The sequence below is a fragment of the Tinamus guttatus genome, unplaced genomic scaffold, assembly GCF_059628265.1.
Source record: "Tinamus guttatus ecotype Peru unplaced genomic scaffold, ASM5962826v1 Tinamus_guttatus_pri_ptg000056l, whole genome shotgun sequence".
Classification (NCBI taxonomy): domain Eukaryota; kingdom Metazoa; phylum Chordata; class Aves; order Tinamiformes; family Tinamidae; genus Tinamus; species Tinamus guttatus.
In genome coordinates this window covers 232,781-249,927 of record NW_028288590.1, presented here as the reverse complement: position 1 = coordinate 249,927, position 17,147 = coordinate 232,781, and the positions used below count along the sequence as shown (strand labels likewise).

Here is a 17,147-nt window from a genome sequence, read left to right as displayed (position 1 = left end):
TCAGGATTCTGTCTTAGGCATAAGGAAGGCACAGGCACTAGCTCCTTGCCTCTGAGAGCTGTATGAAACTATACAAGGAGAGCAAGAGCCGCAGCGTGAACTCGCCCCGTGCTTCCAAGAGGCACCCAGCGCTCCGCGGCAGGGGCATCGCAGGGCTTGCTTGGGCAAACGGCCTGTTGGTGCAGGGGTAACAGAGCAGAAAAGCTGTTCTTTACTTCAGCTTGTGCCCGTTCTCTCTTGTCCTGTTAATGGCCACCACCAAGGAGAACCTGGTCTCTTCACACCCTCCCTTCACATGTTTGCTCATAAGACACTGTTAGAATCATAGAATGCTTCGATAGATACTTAAGATAGACAGACAGACAGTTAAGATAGACAGTGCTAAGACCCTGCCCCCAGTCTTCTCTTCTCCAGGGAGAACAGTTCCAGTTCACTCTCAGGTGAGAGATGTCCCTGTCCCCAGGAGCAGGGAGCTCCCAAACGAAGGAAGCAGGAAGCACCTGGCTGTACCAAGTTTTGTCTGGTCATTGGTGATAGAAGAGCTATATAGAAGAGAAATGCAAGAAATGTGAACGTGTTTTGCAGTGGTCTCCAGCTAAGGAGATAGACAAATCTTCACAACACATTAAGAACGGACCACAACTGAGTCAGTTCACTTTTTGCCTGAAAGGGAAAGGATTTCTGTCACTTCTCTCCCAGAAAGTTTTGCTCCAAAACCAATAAAGGGAAGTTTCCACATCACACACGGGGGAGAAGCAGAGAGGCAAGTTCATGGAGACAAGTAGGCCAGTGCCTTGATGTAATACACTGCTTTGATACTAGCAGAGTGTCACGACAGAGCAGCCTTGCTGCAAGCATCCAGCACTGACAGCAGTAACCTCCTGTTTGCCACGGGCCCTGTGCACTGCCCAGTGGGGTGGGAAATGCCACTTAGTGTCGGAAACAAATTCCAGAAGTTAATCACAGCCAGAGGATGAGCTAAGGTTGCAACACACAGAACTTTAAACCATGACCCAGAACAGCACACACACGATGGGGCTTTACAATTCTGCTAGTGCCGCCTGCCCCTTCCTGACATCCCAAGGGCTGCATGGGAAGACTTGAGGAGCTTCCCTGAGATGCAGGAAGCATCAGCTCCCATTCACCTTGCCCCATGGCACAGGCTCCTGAGCTAGATTCCCTCCCTACCTCAGAAGCCCATACACAGCAACTGGCAGGTTCTTGAGGCCTCTCTTCCTTCAGAGCTACCTATCAACCCTAAAGCACACATTTATTTTCATCCACCTTCTCCTTCCTCAGCATACAGCCAACAAGATTACGCATCATCCCCTGCTTGGTTTTCTACACCTCTTCCACCTCGCTCTGCAGCAGCCATTCTCACCTCAGGTAGGGAAAGGTAGGGAAAGGAGGTGAAAGAAGGGGAGGAAAAATCATCATCGTGTGTTTGTGATCAGTCAGGTCCGGAAGCCACTTGACCCAGATAGATCAGAGTTCCCCCTACAACCTTGGGTGAGCCTGGGAAGCAAATCAAGCAGGTTGAATGATTTTGGCAGAGAGAGAACAGTAGGAATGGTACAGACCTCTTCCTCCTCAATGCGAGCAGGCTCAATCAGCAGATTATTGGCTTGATCAAACGACACCCCCTGTTAGGACAGGAACCAGCAAAGAGGCATGCGGATTAGTGGAGCATAAACCAAACCCGCCACCACTACCACCACCACCCAACACGCAGACGCACAGGGCTCTGACAGGCCTGGCCACAGCCGCAGAGCGAGGCCGCCCGCGGCACCTCAGCCCTGCTGGCACCTAGGCCCGCAGCGCGGCGCCTGCGGCACCTCAGCCACATGGCGTCCACCTCGCCTCAGCCACGCGGTGCTTTGGAGGTGGTGACCACGTGCTGCCTGCACAGGCCCTGAGGAGGTGACCACGTGCTGCCTGTGCTGGCACTGAGGTGACCAGTAGTCAGGAGCGGAGTGCCCACAGCGCTGGCTACTGCCCCTGGGCTCAGTCACTTGCTGAGGAAGGAAGGACTCAACAGCCACAAAAGGTCCTCTGGTGCCACCCAGCTGTGGCAGCGGGCTGCGGCTCTCCCACATCAAATTGCGCTGCTCACTCCTGCAAAGGGGAAAGGCTCTGGCATGACGTGCAGCCTGCCAGGTGCCACGGGATTCTGCTCCCAAACGCAGGAAACCTGAGAATTTCTCACAAAAACATCCGCCTAGGCAAAGCAAACTAAGCAAGCAGCACTCTGGTGCAACGCTCAGCCTCCTCACGCCCTACTCTATCTCCTTCTTCAACATGTGCAGCTCTTCTTCCTTGATGCTCTTTTCCATGGGGATACTGCTCCATGCTGCCCTTTCCACAGCACTGCTCGGGAGGCAAGACAGCAACCCAGCCCCCACAGAGCAGGCATTCATCCGGCTCTGAGAGCAGAAAAACTGCCATTTCTAGGCAGAACTCTTAGAAAAGAGTAAAGATGACTTTTTCATAATGAGTTATCAAGCCTGCAGTCTCAAGTCCATGCAGGTGTTGCCTATGGGGCAAGGTACCCTTGGTTATGAGTCCAAGACTAAAACGAACATTTTATGTCAGGACATTTCCCAAGTAATGTCACATCTCTGATCCAGAGTACTCAAGCTGGCCTCATATGTTCTTACAAGCAACAGCAGCAACTTATTTTTACTCTGAAAGCAAGGAAATTGCATGTCTGGTCCCTAGAGAGCAAGTACCAGTGCACACAGAGCAAGGCAAACATCCACAGAGGGAAAAATTCAATGCAAACTTGAGTGCAAGAACCTTCCCTGTGCAATCTGAACAGTTGTGTGGGGTGGAAGTGATCAGTCCGGAGTGGGTGGAGAGGGGCACACAGCAAGAATAACCATTAATTACTGCATTTTCTTCCACCCATTTCAGAGACCCGTATCTCATCCACAATATCTGTGGATGTCATATGATGGAGATTCAGCCTCATCCTGTTCTTGCCTGTTAAGCAACCTCACAAAATTATCAGCAACTTCAACTCCAAAAACCAGCCTGACCACATGCACTTTTCTCAACAGTATATTCTTACTCTGCTGTGAGCTTCTTTCCCCAAGCAGAAATCTCCACGTGTCCCAGGGTCAAGCATAGGGATTCAGCCAAGCAAACCCAAGGAGTCAACAACTCCCAGCCTGGTCAGAAAGGCTTCCCAGGGCAACGGCAAAATTCAGGTCACCAGTTCCCCCCAGGCCAGCGCGCACATCACCGGGATGCAGCCGCACCGGGGCAGGCACAGGGCCGCGTGCTCCCTTCTGCTCCCATTGCCCACTCCTCTCCAGGAAAGAGGAGCTGCAGCACAAAGGCACTGCAGGTAGCCCGAGCGGAAACCTGCAGAGATGAGAATCCATCGAGGGGCACAGCTCACCCTGGTGCAGACGAGAGGCAACAACCAGTAAGGGAGGAGGTGATTGCAAGGAACAAAAGAACCTGTTAGTGATAGACAAGAGAACTACTCTTGCAGCACAGAACAAACATCGCACACAACTGGGGAGCGTGAGAATTTGGACATAGCCAAGGACTCCGAAACGAGCAACAAAGGCGGCTACTGGATAACTGTATCAGCTCCAGAAGGAACTTCAACTCTCTTCCCTGAGCATGTCCCTCCTAGGCTAGGGCCTCTTCCCAATATCTTCATTGGTGCCGCACTTGGCAGTTAAAAGCAGCAGGAGGGACATCTTGACCACCCCCTCTGCCACAAGACCTTACCTTCACTGAGGGCTGAGTGGATAAAGCTCCATTCTTGATGTCATCCTCATCCCAAGCTTCCTCCTGGTCCTCAGGCTCTGTGTTGTTATTGCAGCCTCCTAACTCCTCTTCCTCTTTGGGGACCCCATCACTGTTCAGCCCCTGCAGGAGTGCCACCACTGCCTCTGGCTTGGGCAGTTTAGTTATCTTAAAGTGTTTCTTATAATGGGGTGTGTCCTTGCGGATGAGCCTCTGTTTCTCCACTGGGAATGGTCTTTCTTCATCTTCATCCTCATCCTCACTCCGTATCAGTGTGTCCTCAGCAAAGTGTACAGTGGGCTACAAAAGCAAAGCCCGCAAAGGCAGTGAGCCCCGAATAACAGCTAAGCCTGCAGGCAGCACAGGGCTGCTCTCCCTCTGCCGCCACCGCAGGCAAAGCCAGCGCGGCTGCTCCTACGCTACAGGAGATGCAGGAACAGACATCATGAGTTCCACCACACTTGTCCTTTTCCATAATAGCTCTCTCATCCAGCTATGCCTCGCGTCAGTGCCAAGGACTGAAGACGCTTGGTCCTGTAGTCCTGATTTTCCCTGCCTGTCTCCCATGCTATCCTTTCTAGTCACCCATGCCCCCATCTTCCATGGCCTCCCTGAATACCTACTTGCACTTGGGCATCTGTGGGCCTCATTTCTCCCAGTACAACATGGCTCACTGAACACCCATTTCTCACGTTCACTGAAACTTTCAGGCCCTTCTGCTTTTTCACCATGACCTGCTGCAGCTCCTGGGCTCCTACCTCATTGTATTCCACCTCTGCATCTTCCTCCTCTTGGTCAGCTGCTTCTTTACGCTCCTCGTCAGGTCTTGGCTTTACTTCCTTCTCCAGCTCTTGCACCTCAGGCCCCTGCCTGTTCATCCAGTTCCTCTCCCCCTCCTCCCCCTGCTCCTCTCCCCGAGGCTCCGCAGAGGCCGTGCTGTTGGAAAGGTGCGAGTCCTCGCTGCGGTTCGACATGCCGCTCAGTCTCTTCTCCTGGGAAGACAAGAGGTTGGAAAAGTCAAGATGAAAACCAAAGCAGCAGGTGGAGCAACATAATGTGACTGGAACGAGGTGGGATATGATCCAGTGCCATCAGAACCAACTTTTCCTCCAAACCAGCTACTGCCTCCCCTGCCAAGTCTGCTACTTTTCACCTAGGTCCAGCCTAGTTCCACCATCTGCTTGGGCATTTATTCGCAATACCACACCTAGACAGCAAGACACTCCCTGCAAATACTCTACTCCTAGCATTCTTTATTCAGAATATCAGAGCCTTCTTTTACACCCTTCTCTGGATCGTCATTGAACCTCTTGCTCCGCGTCAGTGACCATTCCCACCACCACATCTTCATCCCAGTCTTTCCCCCCGCAGAATTATTGCTACCCAGCTGGCAAACACTTGTTCACCATTCTGTAATCCATTATGTGCTGCTCTGCGGTGACCGATTCTGCAGTGAACTCACTTCTGCCTTCGGAGAGTTGAGGTCTGCGTCAGGCTTTGCTGCAGACCCCTCATTGCGCCGCACTTCAATCACCTTCTTCATGACCTTCAGCTCGCTGGGGTGTGGGGTTGCTCGGCGTTGCAGGCCCTGCCAAGGAAGAACAGGCAGTCTGAGCAGTCTGGAGCAGGGCAGGGGAGCTGCAGCAGGACCAGCCTAACTGCCACACGGCAGGGTGGGATCCAGCCTCTCCTCCACTGCAGCCCGAAGCCGGCAAGAGGGCAGATGCAGCTGAAGAAGGTAACACTCCTCAGAGACTGTCCCCAGCTCATGAACAGGGAGCTGGAGAAGCCATGCAGACAGGCGGTTCCAACTGTGCTACAGCCTTAGCAAACACCAGGATACAGTGAACCCACAAGAGGATTCCCTGGAGGAATACACAGGTGGAATTTCTCAATCCATCTGGCATTTCTTAAAATGTCTGACAAACTTCCAAGGCAGCAGAATTGCTGATACTCATCTGGCTCCATTCCAGGAGGCAGAAGTCAAAAAACTCAGCATTTTACAATTAGTAACAACTAGAAAAAAATCTAATACAGCAGGAAAAAAATCTCATTGCTGTAATCTCATGTCTGTAAGGACAGATGCAGCACTGAGACCAGCCCATATATCTTTTAATAAAAGGATTGAGATCTCAGGATAAACTCTCTGAATGATATGAAAAGAGCAAGAAATCCTGCAGGACATTTAAACCAATATTAGACTTGTTGAAAAATGAAGCTTTTATCCTGCCCTTTGCACCTCTAAAGTGCAAAGTAAAATGATCTGCCCAATGCTTTTAGGTTTTCTGTCTGCAGTTATAAAGTTCAGCTCCCTGGTTATAGGATACAGCACAGGACTGCATCTGGCTGCAGGCTTGGAGATTGTCTGGTTTGAGTTTGAAGCTGCTGCATTTCCCCGGAGAGGGGGTCAGCACCGATCCAGCACCAACACTGCTGTGACCACCCAGACCTCTGGGATCCCAAGTGCTCTTCAGACTAACCAGCAGTCACAGTTCAGTTCCCGTAATGTGAAGGTCAATATTATATCTGCACAAAGACTCTCAGGGCAATCTCTTTTGCATCTGCTTGTCTCCTCAAGGAATCTTGGAACCTTGTACATATACATATGTAGTACATGCCTGCAGCAATAACACAGGTGCTTTGGAACAGGAACACCATAATGGCTCCTTGCACTAGGAAAAAAATGTAGATTGCCCTCATAATTCTGTAGAAAACAAGTGTCTAGATATTGTTCTTCTTACCCTTCTCTCAGCTCCGGACTCATCATCATCATCCATTTTGGGCTCATCCAGGAACTGAATCACACTGACTCTGTTTAAGTTCGTGTCCGTCCAGCTCTCATCCACACTGTTCTGCAAAAGATTCTCTGGGGAGAAGGTTAACAAATTGGGAGCTACTTTCTGAACGAGCAGAGCTGTGTGCTTGGACAAAAGACAGTTCTCATCCCATTAAGGCTGTTCTATCACATTTGTCCATGGCCATCACGCTGCAGAGGCCCTGAGGTCAAAGCCTCCTCCCCATCTTGTCACCCCGTGTGTGTCTCCTCCCAGATGTGTAACGGCCTCCACAAGGGCACTGAAGGGTTCAGTTTTAGCACACTCTACCCAAGAATTGAAAAAAGAGGGTAGGATTAAGGCACAAATCAAACTGCTGACACAAGAGTGCTGCCATGTCAGGAAGCAAACTTTAGAGAAAACAAATTACTCAGTCAACAGGGAAGCAAAATACTTCAAGAACACCTGAAGCCTAGGCCTCAGCACCCTCACCGCCTGACAGAGCAGTAGTTTCTGCTAATTAACCTCTGCCTTAGAAAGTGGCATGGGACACCTGGTCTGCTAGAGCTACCACAGTAACCAGTACCAGGGAAAGGCAGGAGGAGGCAACTCTGAGGAGAAAGTCTCTTACCTAGGCTGGGAGAGGGCTGCTGCGGAAGCAGGTAACACGTGAGAACTTTTTCTCCCGTCTTTTCATCATCCTCTGTCTGGAATTTCAGCATGGGCTGGGATTGATTTTCTGCCAGCCAGAGGGCTTTCAGGTTAAGATTTGTCAAAGCAAATGGCAAGTTCTGCAGTCTGCAAGAGAAAAAAGAACTTCTGGTTAAACTTGGCTGCGAAGGAGCTCCCACGCAGCACCCGACTGTATTAGCTGTGTTAAAGGAGGACAGGAGCAGCAAATCCCCCCAGGACTCACTCCTGGGCACCCTGAAACAGTAGCTCATGCTGCCTGCAGCTCTGCCACAGCCACACATGGGACTCCAGCAACCCACAGGAACCCGCCACAGATGGTAGCAGAGGACAACTTTCAGCAACAGTGATGAACGTGAAAGAAGTGGAAATCACAAAACTGGAAAGAGTGAACTTCATGGAGGGGGTGGAAAGCAGAAAGGATGATGTTTTCACAGACTACTGTTCTGAACAGGAGGTCTGGTCAGCTCCCAATTTGTGTTAGAAACACAAGCCTCTGCTAACAGAACTGCAGTCCTGCCTTCTCTACCCCGCAATGGTATGTCAAAAGACAGATGTAGCCACAAAAAAAAAAAAAAAAAAAAAAAAAAGATTTCCAAGCCTGTATAAAGTACAGAATTTTAGCATGCGACATGTTTTGCTGAGTGATGTTCACGCTGCGCTTTGTACTGATATACTATTCAGACTGAATTTTACCCAGTAAGTGCTGACAACCCCTGTGAGACACCTCAGCAGCACAGAAAATACTAGGAAAATCCCAGTGACATTGGAAAAACAGAGCAGGAGCTGAGGTGGTTTTGGCCAGAGAGAGAAGCAAAAGAGCAAGAACTAAACGTGCCTGGTGCAGTTCTCACACTTGGAAAGAGGCAGCAGCTGGTCAGAGTCCCCCGTGCCGGAGCCGAGAGGCCGTTTGGGGAAGGCTGCTTTGTACTGCAGCGACTCAACAGGATGGCCCCAGTGAATCTGCCGCTCGCTCCAGGCCGTTGCCAAGGGTCGAACAAGCTCCACACAGAGCCAGGGACAACCAGGGCCGCTCTGGAGCGTGCGCGTACAACAGCGAGGGCGAGCAGTGCAGCAGGAGATGCTTTTCTGCCAGGCTGGCCAAAGCCTGACCAAGGCTGAGTGAGGACTGTCCCAACAAGGGCAGGGCAGCCTCCTGTGCTGCAGACAAGCTGGTACACGTCACAGGGCTTTGGCACTGGCTGCCTGAGCGCTGGCTACACAGAACTGCAAGATGTGGAAGGCAGCAAGGGCCAGGGACTGCCCCAGACCTCCACTGCACACACGCTGGTAGCAAATGCCCATGCATCTCTGCAGCAGTTCTCTGCTATGTGAAATCACAGTGGAAAAGGGCTTAACAGGCAAAGCTTGAGAGACCTTTTCCAGAGGTCTAAGATGCCGACTTGGGGCTCTCCCAACACTTTCCTGCCCTTGGAATGAGCACAGACTCCCCTGCTCCCCACGGTGCAGCCGCGCCGCTCTGCTCCTCCTGCTGGCCTCTCCGGAAGGTGCCTCCATGTAGGGAATCCCTACGCAGGGTGTTCTCCTGGTGCCGTGGAAACTTAGAGCGGTGTGGAGATCAGATGCAGCTTCCATGAAGTTTCGGGTCTGATTCTCCACACTGCTCTAAGTTTCCACGGCACCAGGAGAACACCCTGCGTAGGGATTCCCTACACCTCCAGGCGCGTGTCCCAGCCCCGCTCACCTGTTCCCGGCCACGTCCAGCACGTGCAGCTCCGTGGTGTTCGCCAGCTCCGGCGGCAGGAGCGCCAGGCGGTTGTCGCGCAGGGACAGCACGTTCAAGTTGGCACAGCCCCCGATCTCGGCGGGAAGGGACGTTAGCCGGTTCCGATCCACGTTCAAGTTAGTCAGCTTGGTCAGCTTCCCAAGGGATTTTGGTAAGGCCTAGGAAGATGGTTGTTATGCCAGATAAGAGGATCAGAGTGGATATAAACCTTGCACCTTCTCGAAAAAGCGGCCTTTTCTTTCTAGTAGACAAGTTTCCAGTGAAGTTCTTACTTTAACTGTGGGCCCAATTTTCCTGCAAGTTCACAGCTTGTTACACGTGGAAACGATTCACCTCAGCACAGCACACTCAGAACACCACTGGCAAAGATATTCCTGTTTGTCTGGCCCTTCATAATATTTGTATTTTACCAATCAGACTGCAAGCAGCTCAGAGCACATCCATTTTTAAATTACACTCTTGTGTGACCCCTGATCAAAATCAGCTTTTCATGTAGTTTTGGTCCCATCACACTCAATGTGCTTCTGGACTGATCCATCCTGGCTATCCCAGATAATTTCTCAGCTAATTATTTGGAGAGAACAGCTTCCAGCAGGGTCTTAGAGAAGGCTCTGAGCTAGGTGCATCTCTGTGAAGCAAAGCAGGCAGGGCACGCTGATGAGTGTGGCTCAGAGACCAGGAGGTGGGAGGGATCCCTGGCGTGCAGCTAAACTGAGGCCGGGGCCGCGCCAGGGGTACTCACTGTCAGCATGTTCTCTGTCAAGATGAGTTCTGACAGATTTTCACAGTCTCCAATCGACTCTGTCACCTCTGTCAGCCGATTCTGGTCCACCTTCAGGATGGAGAGCTGCTTCAGTTGACCTGGCGAGGGCAACAAGCTACGTGTGAGCTATGTCACAGCAGCAAGATCATGTCCCATGTTTATCTGGCTGAATTGCCTCCTATCAGGATTATCCAATTCAGCAGCCTTGGCACTATCCTTCCTCCTCAGTCCTCCTCACAGCTTCCACCCATGCACAATGCAGATCGAGAACATCAACTAGTCACATAGGGTCCTGCTCACCAGCACCTCCTGCTCCTGCAATCTTCCACCATGATTGTGCTCAGGAAATGGTAATACCCCATTACACACACCCTTGCCAAGCCTCCAAAACACTCTGGGGGCAGCAGAGGCTCCTGCCCTGGTCCCCGTCCCACAGTACTCACCAATCCCATCTGGAATGCATTCCAGCAGGTTCTGCGACAGCAGCAGGTCTGTCAGTGCTACCAGCCCACTGACCTCATCGGGCAACTGCTCCAACTTGTTTTCTGACACATCCAGACAGACCAAGCGGCGCAGGTTGCCCAGCTCCTGGGACGAGAAAGGGGATGACCTATGGCTCAAGGGAGCAGCAGAGAAGGGAGCCATGTGGTGAGGCATAGCCTGAGCGGGTACTCACGGGAGGCAGGGTCGAGAGCTGGTTCCGGTCCAGCCAGAGCTCGCGCAGGTTTGGCAGCGCTCCCAGCGTGTCCGGCTGTAGCACATGAGCAGAGCGTTAGCGTCAGCCCCTCGCACAGGGGAGAGGCTCCTTTGCAGCGCCCCAAACCTCAGCAAACCTTTGCAGAGCCCATCACTATCACAGCTCTCCTACCTCCAGGAACCGTCCCCCAATCGTTTTGATACTGACACACCGATATGCCACAGTGCAGCAGGACGTGTGTTTGGAAGCCCCTGGGGTGTCACACTCCCTGCAGAGGCTCCCAAGAGGACACGTGGAAGAGGACAGCAAGGACTGCCTGGTAGCACGTGGGTAGGAGCTAGAGAGGCTTTGAGGGGCTGGTCCCTCAGAAGAAATGTGTCTGCTCTTCAGAGACAGGGATGAAAATGTTCCAACAGCACTGGCCGCTCCAGCACGGTGTACAAACACCATCAGCCGCGACAGATGCATTCACTGCATCCCTGAATTTTGAATCAAACAATGCACATACTGACTATCATTTCGCTTGGGAGTCAATGCACCACTGAGGTGAATTCAAGTGTTATAAAACTGCTCTCACAAGCAGGTTGCAGCCTTGGACCTGATAAGCTGCACCAGCAACTTGTCTCCCATTTTAGGCAGCTTTCCACCAAAAAGCAACCAGAACGTCAGGAGCAGGGATTGGTAACAGCTTAATCCACAGGTACAAAATGAAAGGACCCTGAGGGATGCCCCCAAACACCAAGAGGAGCCCAAGATCCTGTCCTGGCTCTCAACGCTCCCGGGCTGTGGAGCCCTCCATGGTGGCACCGCCATCCCTGGGGAGCTCCACGCTTGCGGAGTCACCAACTGGAAGAACATGGAACGGCCCTGCGCTTACTTTCTAGCAGAGAATTGAAGTCAAAAAGGAGAATGGAGGAAAAATGGCCTAGCAGAAGTGAAGCAGCAACTGACTGCGGCATAGGGCAGCACAGAAGAGAAAGGGAGTAACAAGCAGAGTCTCTGAATGAGAAAGAAAAGATCTTGCGGCAGCTAGAGAGGAAGAACATCCCCGTGCAAAAGGGTTGCAGAGAACAGCACGAGGTGTGCAAGAGGGAGCAAGGTGCATGGCCAACACGCAACGAAAACGTTATGGGAACAACGTTTAGGTCGTACAGGACAGACCACAGTCTTTCCAAACAACTTTAGGTTCTAGTCCTTTGTATTTCAGATGAAACAACACTTGCTTCCATGGGGTACTGCCCCTCCCAACCATCCACGTTCCCTCCCCACCATCCCTCACCTACCAGTACTTCCAGGTCATTGCCACCAAGATCCAACTGCTCTAACTTGACGAGGAATGAGAGTGAACTGCAAGATACAGGGAACAGAGGGGAAGAGAGAGAGACAGAGAGAGAAAGAAAGGAAGGTTAGCATCAGGAGCACACATCTCACAAACCACATAACTTTGAAGAATGCCTAAAACAGATGGGGCAGCTCCGGCCCTTTCCTACACCCTCTCAGCTACGCAGGTTAGAGGTGACCCAAGAAGTCCCAAAGTGGTCGGTTTCTCTATTAACACCAAGCTGCTCTCTCCCCACCACCAAAAAATACACTTTCCTTGGGCAAAAACACAACAGATGACAAACCAGGAGCCAGGACAGGGCGGCCCACGGCCCTGACGAGGAGCTGCTGGGACAGGGCGGCCCCCAGCCCCGGAGCACCTGGATTCGGCGCCTCTCTCCATGCAGGCTCCACTCCCCAGCTCCAGCCCTGCCTCCCCAGACAAGGCAACTGAGTCACAGAAAAACTCAACTCAGGCTACGGGAAAGAATCTTAATTCTGACCTAACATGGAGGGTCTGTAGCCCTTTTGATTCTGTACATAAAGAACTGCTCTCATATAGAACCACTGCATTTCTCTGAGGAATACATCTACGTATTTCCATCATCCAAACTAAAGGGCAACTCTGACGGGCCCCACATGAGAGGTTCATGTCTAACCTCATCAGTTCTCCACCTCCTGCCTCTTTGGTTGCACCACAGCTGGACCAAGAGATGCTCTGCCAGGAAGCCATCTCTCTTCCTACACCCACGTCAGTACATTTTTCTCTCTTTTTCCAAAACAATCTGTCATTTGCTCCATTTTGCAAGGGAAGAGGGTGCTCAGCACTTCCAGAGGCTGTCTCGGAACCCTGTCTATTCCAAATCATCCAGCATAAACTTTAAACACCCTTCCCAGTTCTCGAGTCCTGCACCATCTCTCTCCCTCCTCACCCAAATCTACAGAAATCCAGCCAGATACATTAACCTCCTCGAAGCCTCGTACCCTCCCAAGCAAAGTGCTACAGCCTGTGTAGAGCAATAGCAAGTCCCAGAGGAATGCAGCAGTAATAACCAGTTCGGAGTCTCCTGAAGCCTCCAGACAGACACTCACGTGGGGAGAGTCTTGAGGAGGTTCTCACGCAGCTCCAAGGTCACCAGGTTTGCCAAGCTGCAAGAGAAAGAGGAACAGGGGAGCCAGAGTCAGTGGAGGTGCCTGTGGAACACAGGAGATGCTCGAACCTTCCCTGGGACAGAGCCCAGGGCCTGCACACATGAGCACTATGAGTATGAAGGCAGACATGCACACGGCAGGGGAACACACAAACCAAAGAGAGCCTTAAACTGCTCATGGTGATGGTGCTTTCCCATTGCAAAGTCATGGGGAAACAAGGCTGTGTCCAAGCCCTGGGCAAGGGAACGCAGTATCATCCCCAGGCCATCTGCCCAGGAGCACGATGACCCTCCGTGCAGGAGCCCAGCCTCAGGGAGGACTGTGGCACTGCCGGGAGGGCTGTGAGGGCTTCGCCCTGCACCATGCGCCCCACAAGCACTGGCAGGCAGAACCCATCTGCCTGGGAGGAGGCAGAGGGGCGCTCAGATAGAAAAAGGCACCCTTAGGATTTGGGTGGCCCTGGGCTCACTCCTTGCAAGCACCAAGCGCTGCCTTCGCCCTCAGGAGAAGAGGGATAACCTGGAGCCAGGGCCATGTATCTAGCTGCTGGGTTATGCAGGGGTTCAGGCGTAAACAAAAAGCTGAGCACTATGAACTTGAGCAGAATGATGAACTGTTACTCTCACCAACCCTCAGGGGAGGCTGCTTCCCACCCAGTTACAACGCGTCCACATCAGCAACTAATCTCACACAAATGGAAAGGCAGAAACTCTACTGGGAGAGCAGGGGAGAGGCAGCAGCAGCCTCCAGGCAAGGAATCTCTCTGCACCATTCTGATTTAAGAGCAGGGCTCGGAGGCGCACAGAAGCGCGTTCAGGGCAGGGATGGGCTGGGGCTGGGAGGTGCCCACTCCCCACAAGCCCTGCTGGCCTCGCCACCCCGGAGCGAGCCCACGGCACAACATACTCACTTCCCAATGTCGCTGGGGAGGCTCTGCAGGGACACATCGTTGAGGGCCAGGTGGCCCAGGCTCCGCAGCTGCGTGAAGCCCTCAGGGAGCCTGGAACACACGACAGGTTGGCAGGACACTCAAGGGCTGTGCACAAAACAAGCCCTGGGCACCTCATCACATCCGTGAGACCCCAGCCTGGTCCCACTGTGTCAACACGCGCCAAAGGAGAAAGGCAGGAACCTGCTCTGACCTCGGCTCCTGAGCTAGCACCCCCATTCCCAAGGCTCCAATGTCCCCTTCCAGCAAAGGGGCTGTGTGTCCCATTGGGCAAGGCCGGCTCTGGGGTGCTCATGCACAGCTCCCAGGCTGAGCTTTGCCATGGGGTCCGTCAAGCTTGGAAGAAGGAAGGGCTGCCAAGTAACGTCCCCCTACAGCCAAGGATCTTTTCCAGAGGACACTGGTGCATGTCCCAGAAGCAAGTAGTATCAAAGCAGCTCCAGGGTGCAACAGAACAGCAAAAGACCCGTAAAGAAGATGCATCCTTCGCTGTTTACAGACTGCTCCTGGGGCTGTTCTGCCCCGTTGCTCTTGCAGACATTCTACACAGCCCAGGCCACAAAAGGCCTCTGCCAAACAGCTTTTAAAGCGAGAACTGCTGCTGTTCAGGGATTCACACTGCCTGAAAAGTTATACCATCCGGACACCGTTTGACACTACAAGAGGGAAACAGAGTTAAATCTACTTGAAATGGCAATTTGGGCCACGCTTGCCCAGGAGCACAAACGGCAGCAGGTATCTAGAGTAAAAATGACACCTCCAGGGATGCTGGTAGAGAACGCACGGAGCCATCGGGGCCCGAAAACACGGCCTGTAAGCACAGATGAGCCCCAGCCAAACTGCCCAATGCATAGACCAAGAGCTGTGGAACCCCGAGACCGAGGAGAGGGCAGAGCCCTGTTCCCAGCAGGGCTCTGGCACCCAGACACATCTGCAGATCTTGTCCAAGATGGAGGGATCACGGACTTGGACTTCAAGGGAAGCTGATGACAAGATGAAGACTCAGGAGAGCTCTGGAGAATGAGCTCCGCGCTCATTCTCAGCTGAGCAAGAGGACTGCATGCCTTCCTACCTGGAGAGAGGGTTCCCACTGAAGTCTGCGATCTCTAAGGATTTGCAGAATTTGATGCTTTCCGGAATTTCTGGAATGTCTGGAAAAACATGTGAAACAAAAAAGAGGCTTGAGAAGAGCCTATCAAATAGAAAACGAGACAAAAGGTACCAGTGGCAGCCTGAGACACAGCATCACAATCAAATGTCACAGCTCAGAACCCATGAGAGATCCCTGTGTGGGGTCTGCGGAAGGGCTGCGCCGACTCCGGAGCAGAGGAGCACGGAGCAGAGCAGGCAGCACCGGCGCAGTGGAAAGGCAGGAGGCCACGGCCCGAGCTGGGTGCTCTAGCTCCAACCTTACCGTTACGGGAGATGTCCAGTTCCACCAGCTGCATGAAGTTGGCAACCTCGGGGGGGAGTCTCTGGATTTCATTGTCGCTCAGGCCCAGCTTGCGCAGGTTCAGCAGCCTGAAGAACGGCTGAGATGGGGAGAGAACAAAGCAGGGTCAGCAGCAGCTCCATGGAAAACCTGTCTTCTCACCTCGGGGCAAACCCGAGCATCTACCCTCGTTGGAGACAGACTTTTCTCATAACCTCTGGCCTGCTGAGGCCCTTGAAGGACAACTACTGAGCAGATAAGAACCCCACTTATGGTCTGCAGGAAATGAGGGTAAAAGGAAAAAGGCATTTAGTGAGATTAGCTTTGTGATTCATTTAACATCTATATTATCACACTAATGACCCCCTTTCCTTGCAGGGTGCAAGCTGGAAGCTCCCTGGAGCAGAAATATGCATCTGTTTCCCTATACAACAACATGTCCCAGGCGCCAGAGCTTCCCGAGCAAGTCACTATAAAGGCACAACAGTTGGCACTTTAGTGTTGTGATGTTCACAACACTATGACCCAGAGAGGACAACCACAAAAACGAGCACCAGGAACACGAAGCTGGGAGGAACTATCTGACCAAAGTCCTGTCCTTGGTGTCCCCCACATCTGCACGGAGCAGCGCGTTTCATCGGGAACATCCATGACAGGTCTCCAAGGCCAAGCAGAAAGGGTTGGGCTGCTCGAACCGGCAAGGAAAAGGCGCACGCAAATGATCCAGAGGGCTCAAGTGACCAGGAAGCAGTGGAAGAAAATCTTCCAAGAAACATCAGAATAGGAAAAATTGACTGGAAGGGACCTCTAGAGGTCTTCTAGCCCAACAGCAGCCAAATTACTAAATTGTTGAAGTCTTAAATTCTTGTAATTCTTCCCAAGCTTGCTCTCAGAAGTGAGTTTTATTAGCTATAAAGGGTAAATGAGATGATCCATCCATTATCCTCTTTCTAGACAATTAAGTTTTCTGCACATAACTTGTGGTGTGTCCATACAGTCTTGCAGCTGCTCCTAACCATGGTTGCACATAGGATACCGGATGGGATGAACCCAGGGCTGCAGAGTTTGCCGTATTTCCTGGACCATTTCACTGTGGGCCGGGATAACAAACAAACAGTATTAGGCCACTGCAGAAAACCTGAGGGATTTCAGAGGTTCCCCCATAACCCACAAATAAAGGCAGAGACTGTTACACACACCCCAAGCCTCTAATCACGGGTTTGGGAGCTGCCACAGTACAGACAATTACTCTGTGGTATCTCTGTCAGCCTAAGGGTTTTAGATGGCCGAACTGCAAGACAGCAACACGCTCAACCACCGATGCAGAGGGCAGAGAGAAAGGCAGGAGCGGAGTCAGCCCACGCAGCGACACGCGGGTGGCTTCCCCCTTGGAGCCAGGGACACCAGGGCCGCGAGCAGCAGGAGGTGGAAAAGCCAACGCGGACGCAGGTTGGAAAGCGGCCCTGGCGCGTGGGAAGGGCTACTCAGCCTGCAGGGAAAAGGAGCAAACAAGACTCCGAAGCCTGGGCTTCCTTCCCCGAATGCTTTTCCTGGAATCCTGTTGCGGAAAGGCCTGCTGGAGCAGACCTGCCCCAGGAGCAGCTGCTGGGTGCTGAAACCTGTTCATCTTCAGAAGGACAGAAAATGAAAAAAAAAAAAAAAAAAAAAAAAACTCGCCCCTAACATTGCAGATACACCAGTATCCGCTGCCTTTAACACGGGCTGAAAAAAGGAAAAAGGAGAGAGAAGTGAAGAATGAAGAGTTCATGTAGAGGGAGACAGCGGCCGCCGAGGGCCTCGCTCCCCGCACGGGAAGGGAGGGCGCTGGGGTCTGAGCCGCCCTGGGCAGCTTCGCTGCTGC

General features: G+C 52.4%; 1 protein-coding gene across 2 annotated transcripts in view; it reads right to left on the bottom strand.

The window, feature by feature from the left end:
• SCRIB (scribble planar cell polarity protein) overlaps nt 1-17,147 on the bottom strand; it is a 91,620-nt gene that overhangs the window by 59,927 nt on the left and 14,546 nt on the right. For both annotated transcript variants that reach the window (XM_088540177.1, XM_088540176.1), the window contains exons 2-16: nt 15,269-15,386; nt 14,927-15,005; nt 13,816-13,905; nt 12,846-12,902; nt 11,717-11,780; nt 10,413-10,487; nt 10,180-10,324; nt 9,716-9,834; nt 8,932-9,131; nt 7,168-7,334; nt 6,504-6,628; nt 5,225-5,350; nt 4,521-4,754; nt 3,745-4,062; nt 1,581-1,643 (exon numbers count right to left, since the gene is read on the bottom strand). In XM_088540177.1, coding sequence (XP_088396303.1) covers nt 1,581-1,643; nt 3,745-4,062; nt 4,521-4,754; nt 5,225-5,350; nt 6,504-6,628; nt 7,168-7,334; nt 8,932-9,131; nt 9,716-9,834; nt 10,180-10,324; nt 10,413-10,487; nt 11,717-11,780; nt 12,846-12,902; nt 13,816-13,905; nt 14,927-15,005; nt 15,269-15,386 — 1,980 coding nt within the window. The remainder of the gene's footprint in view (nt 1-1,580; nt 1,644-3,744; nt 4,063-4,520; nt 4,755-5,224; nt 5,351-6,503; nt 6,629-7,167; nt 7,335-8,931; nt 9,132-9,715; nt 9,835-10,179; nt 10,325-10,412; nt 10,488-11,716; nt 11,781-12,845; nt 12,903-13,815; nt 13,906-14,926; nt 15,006-15,268; nt 15,387-17,147) is intronic.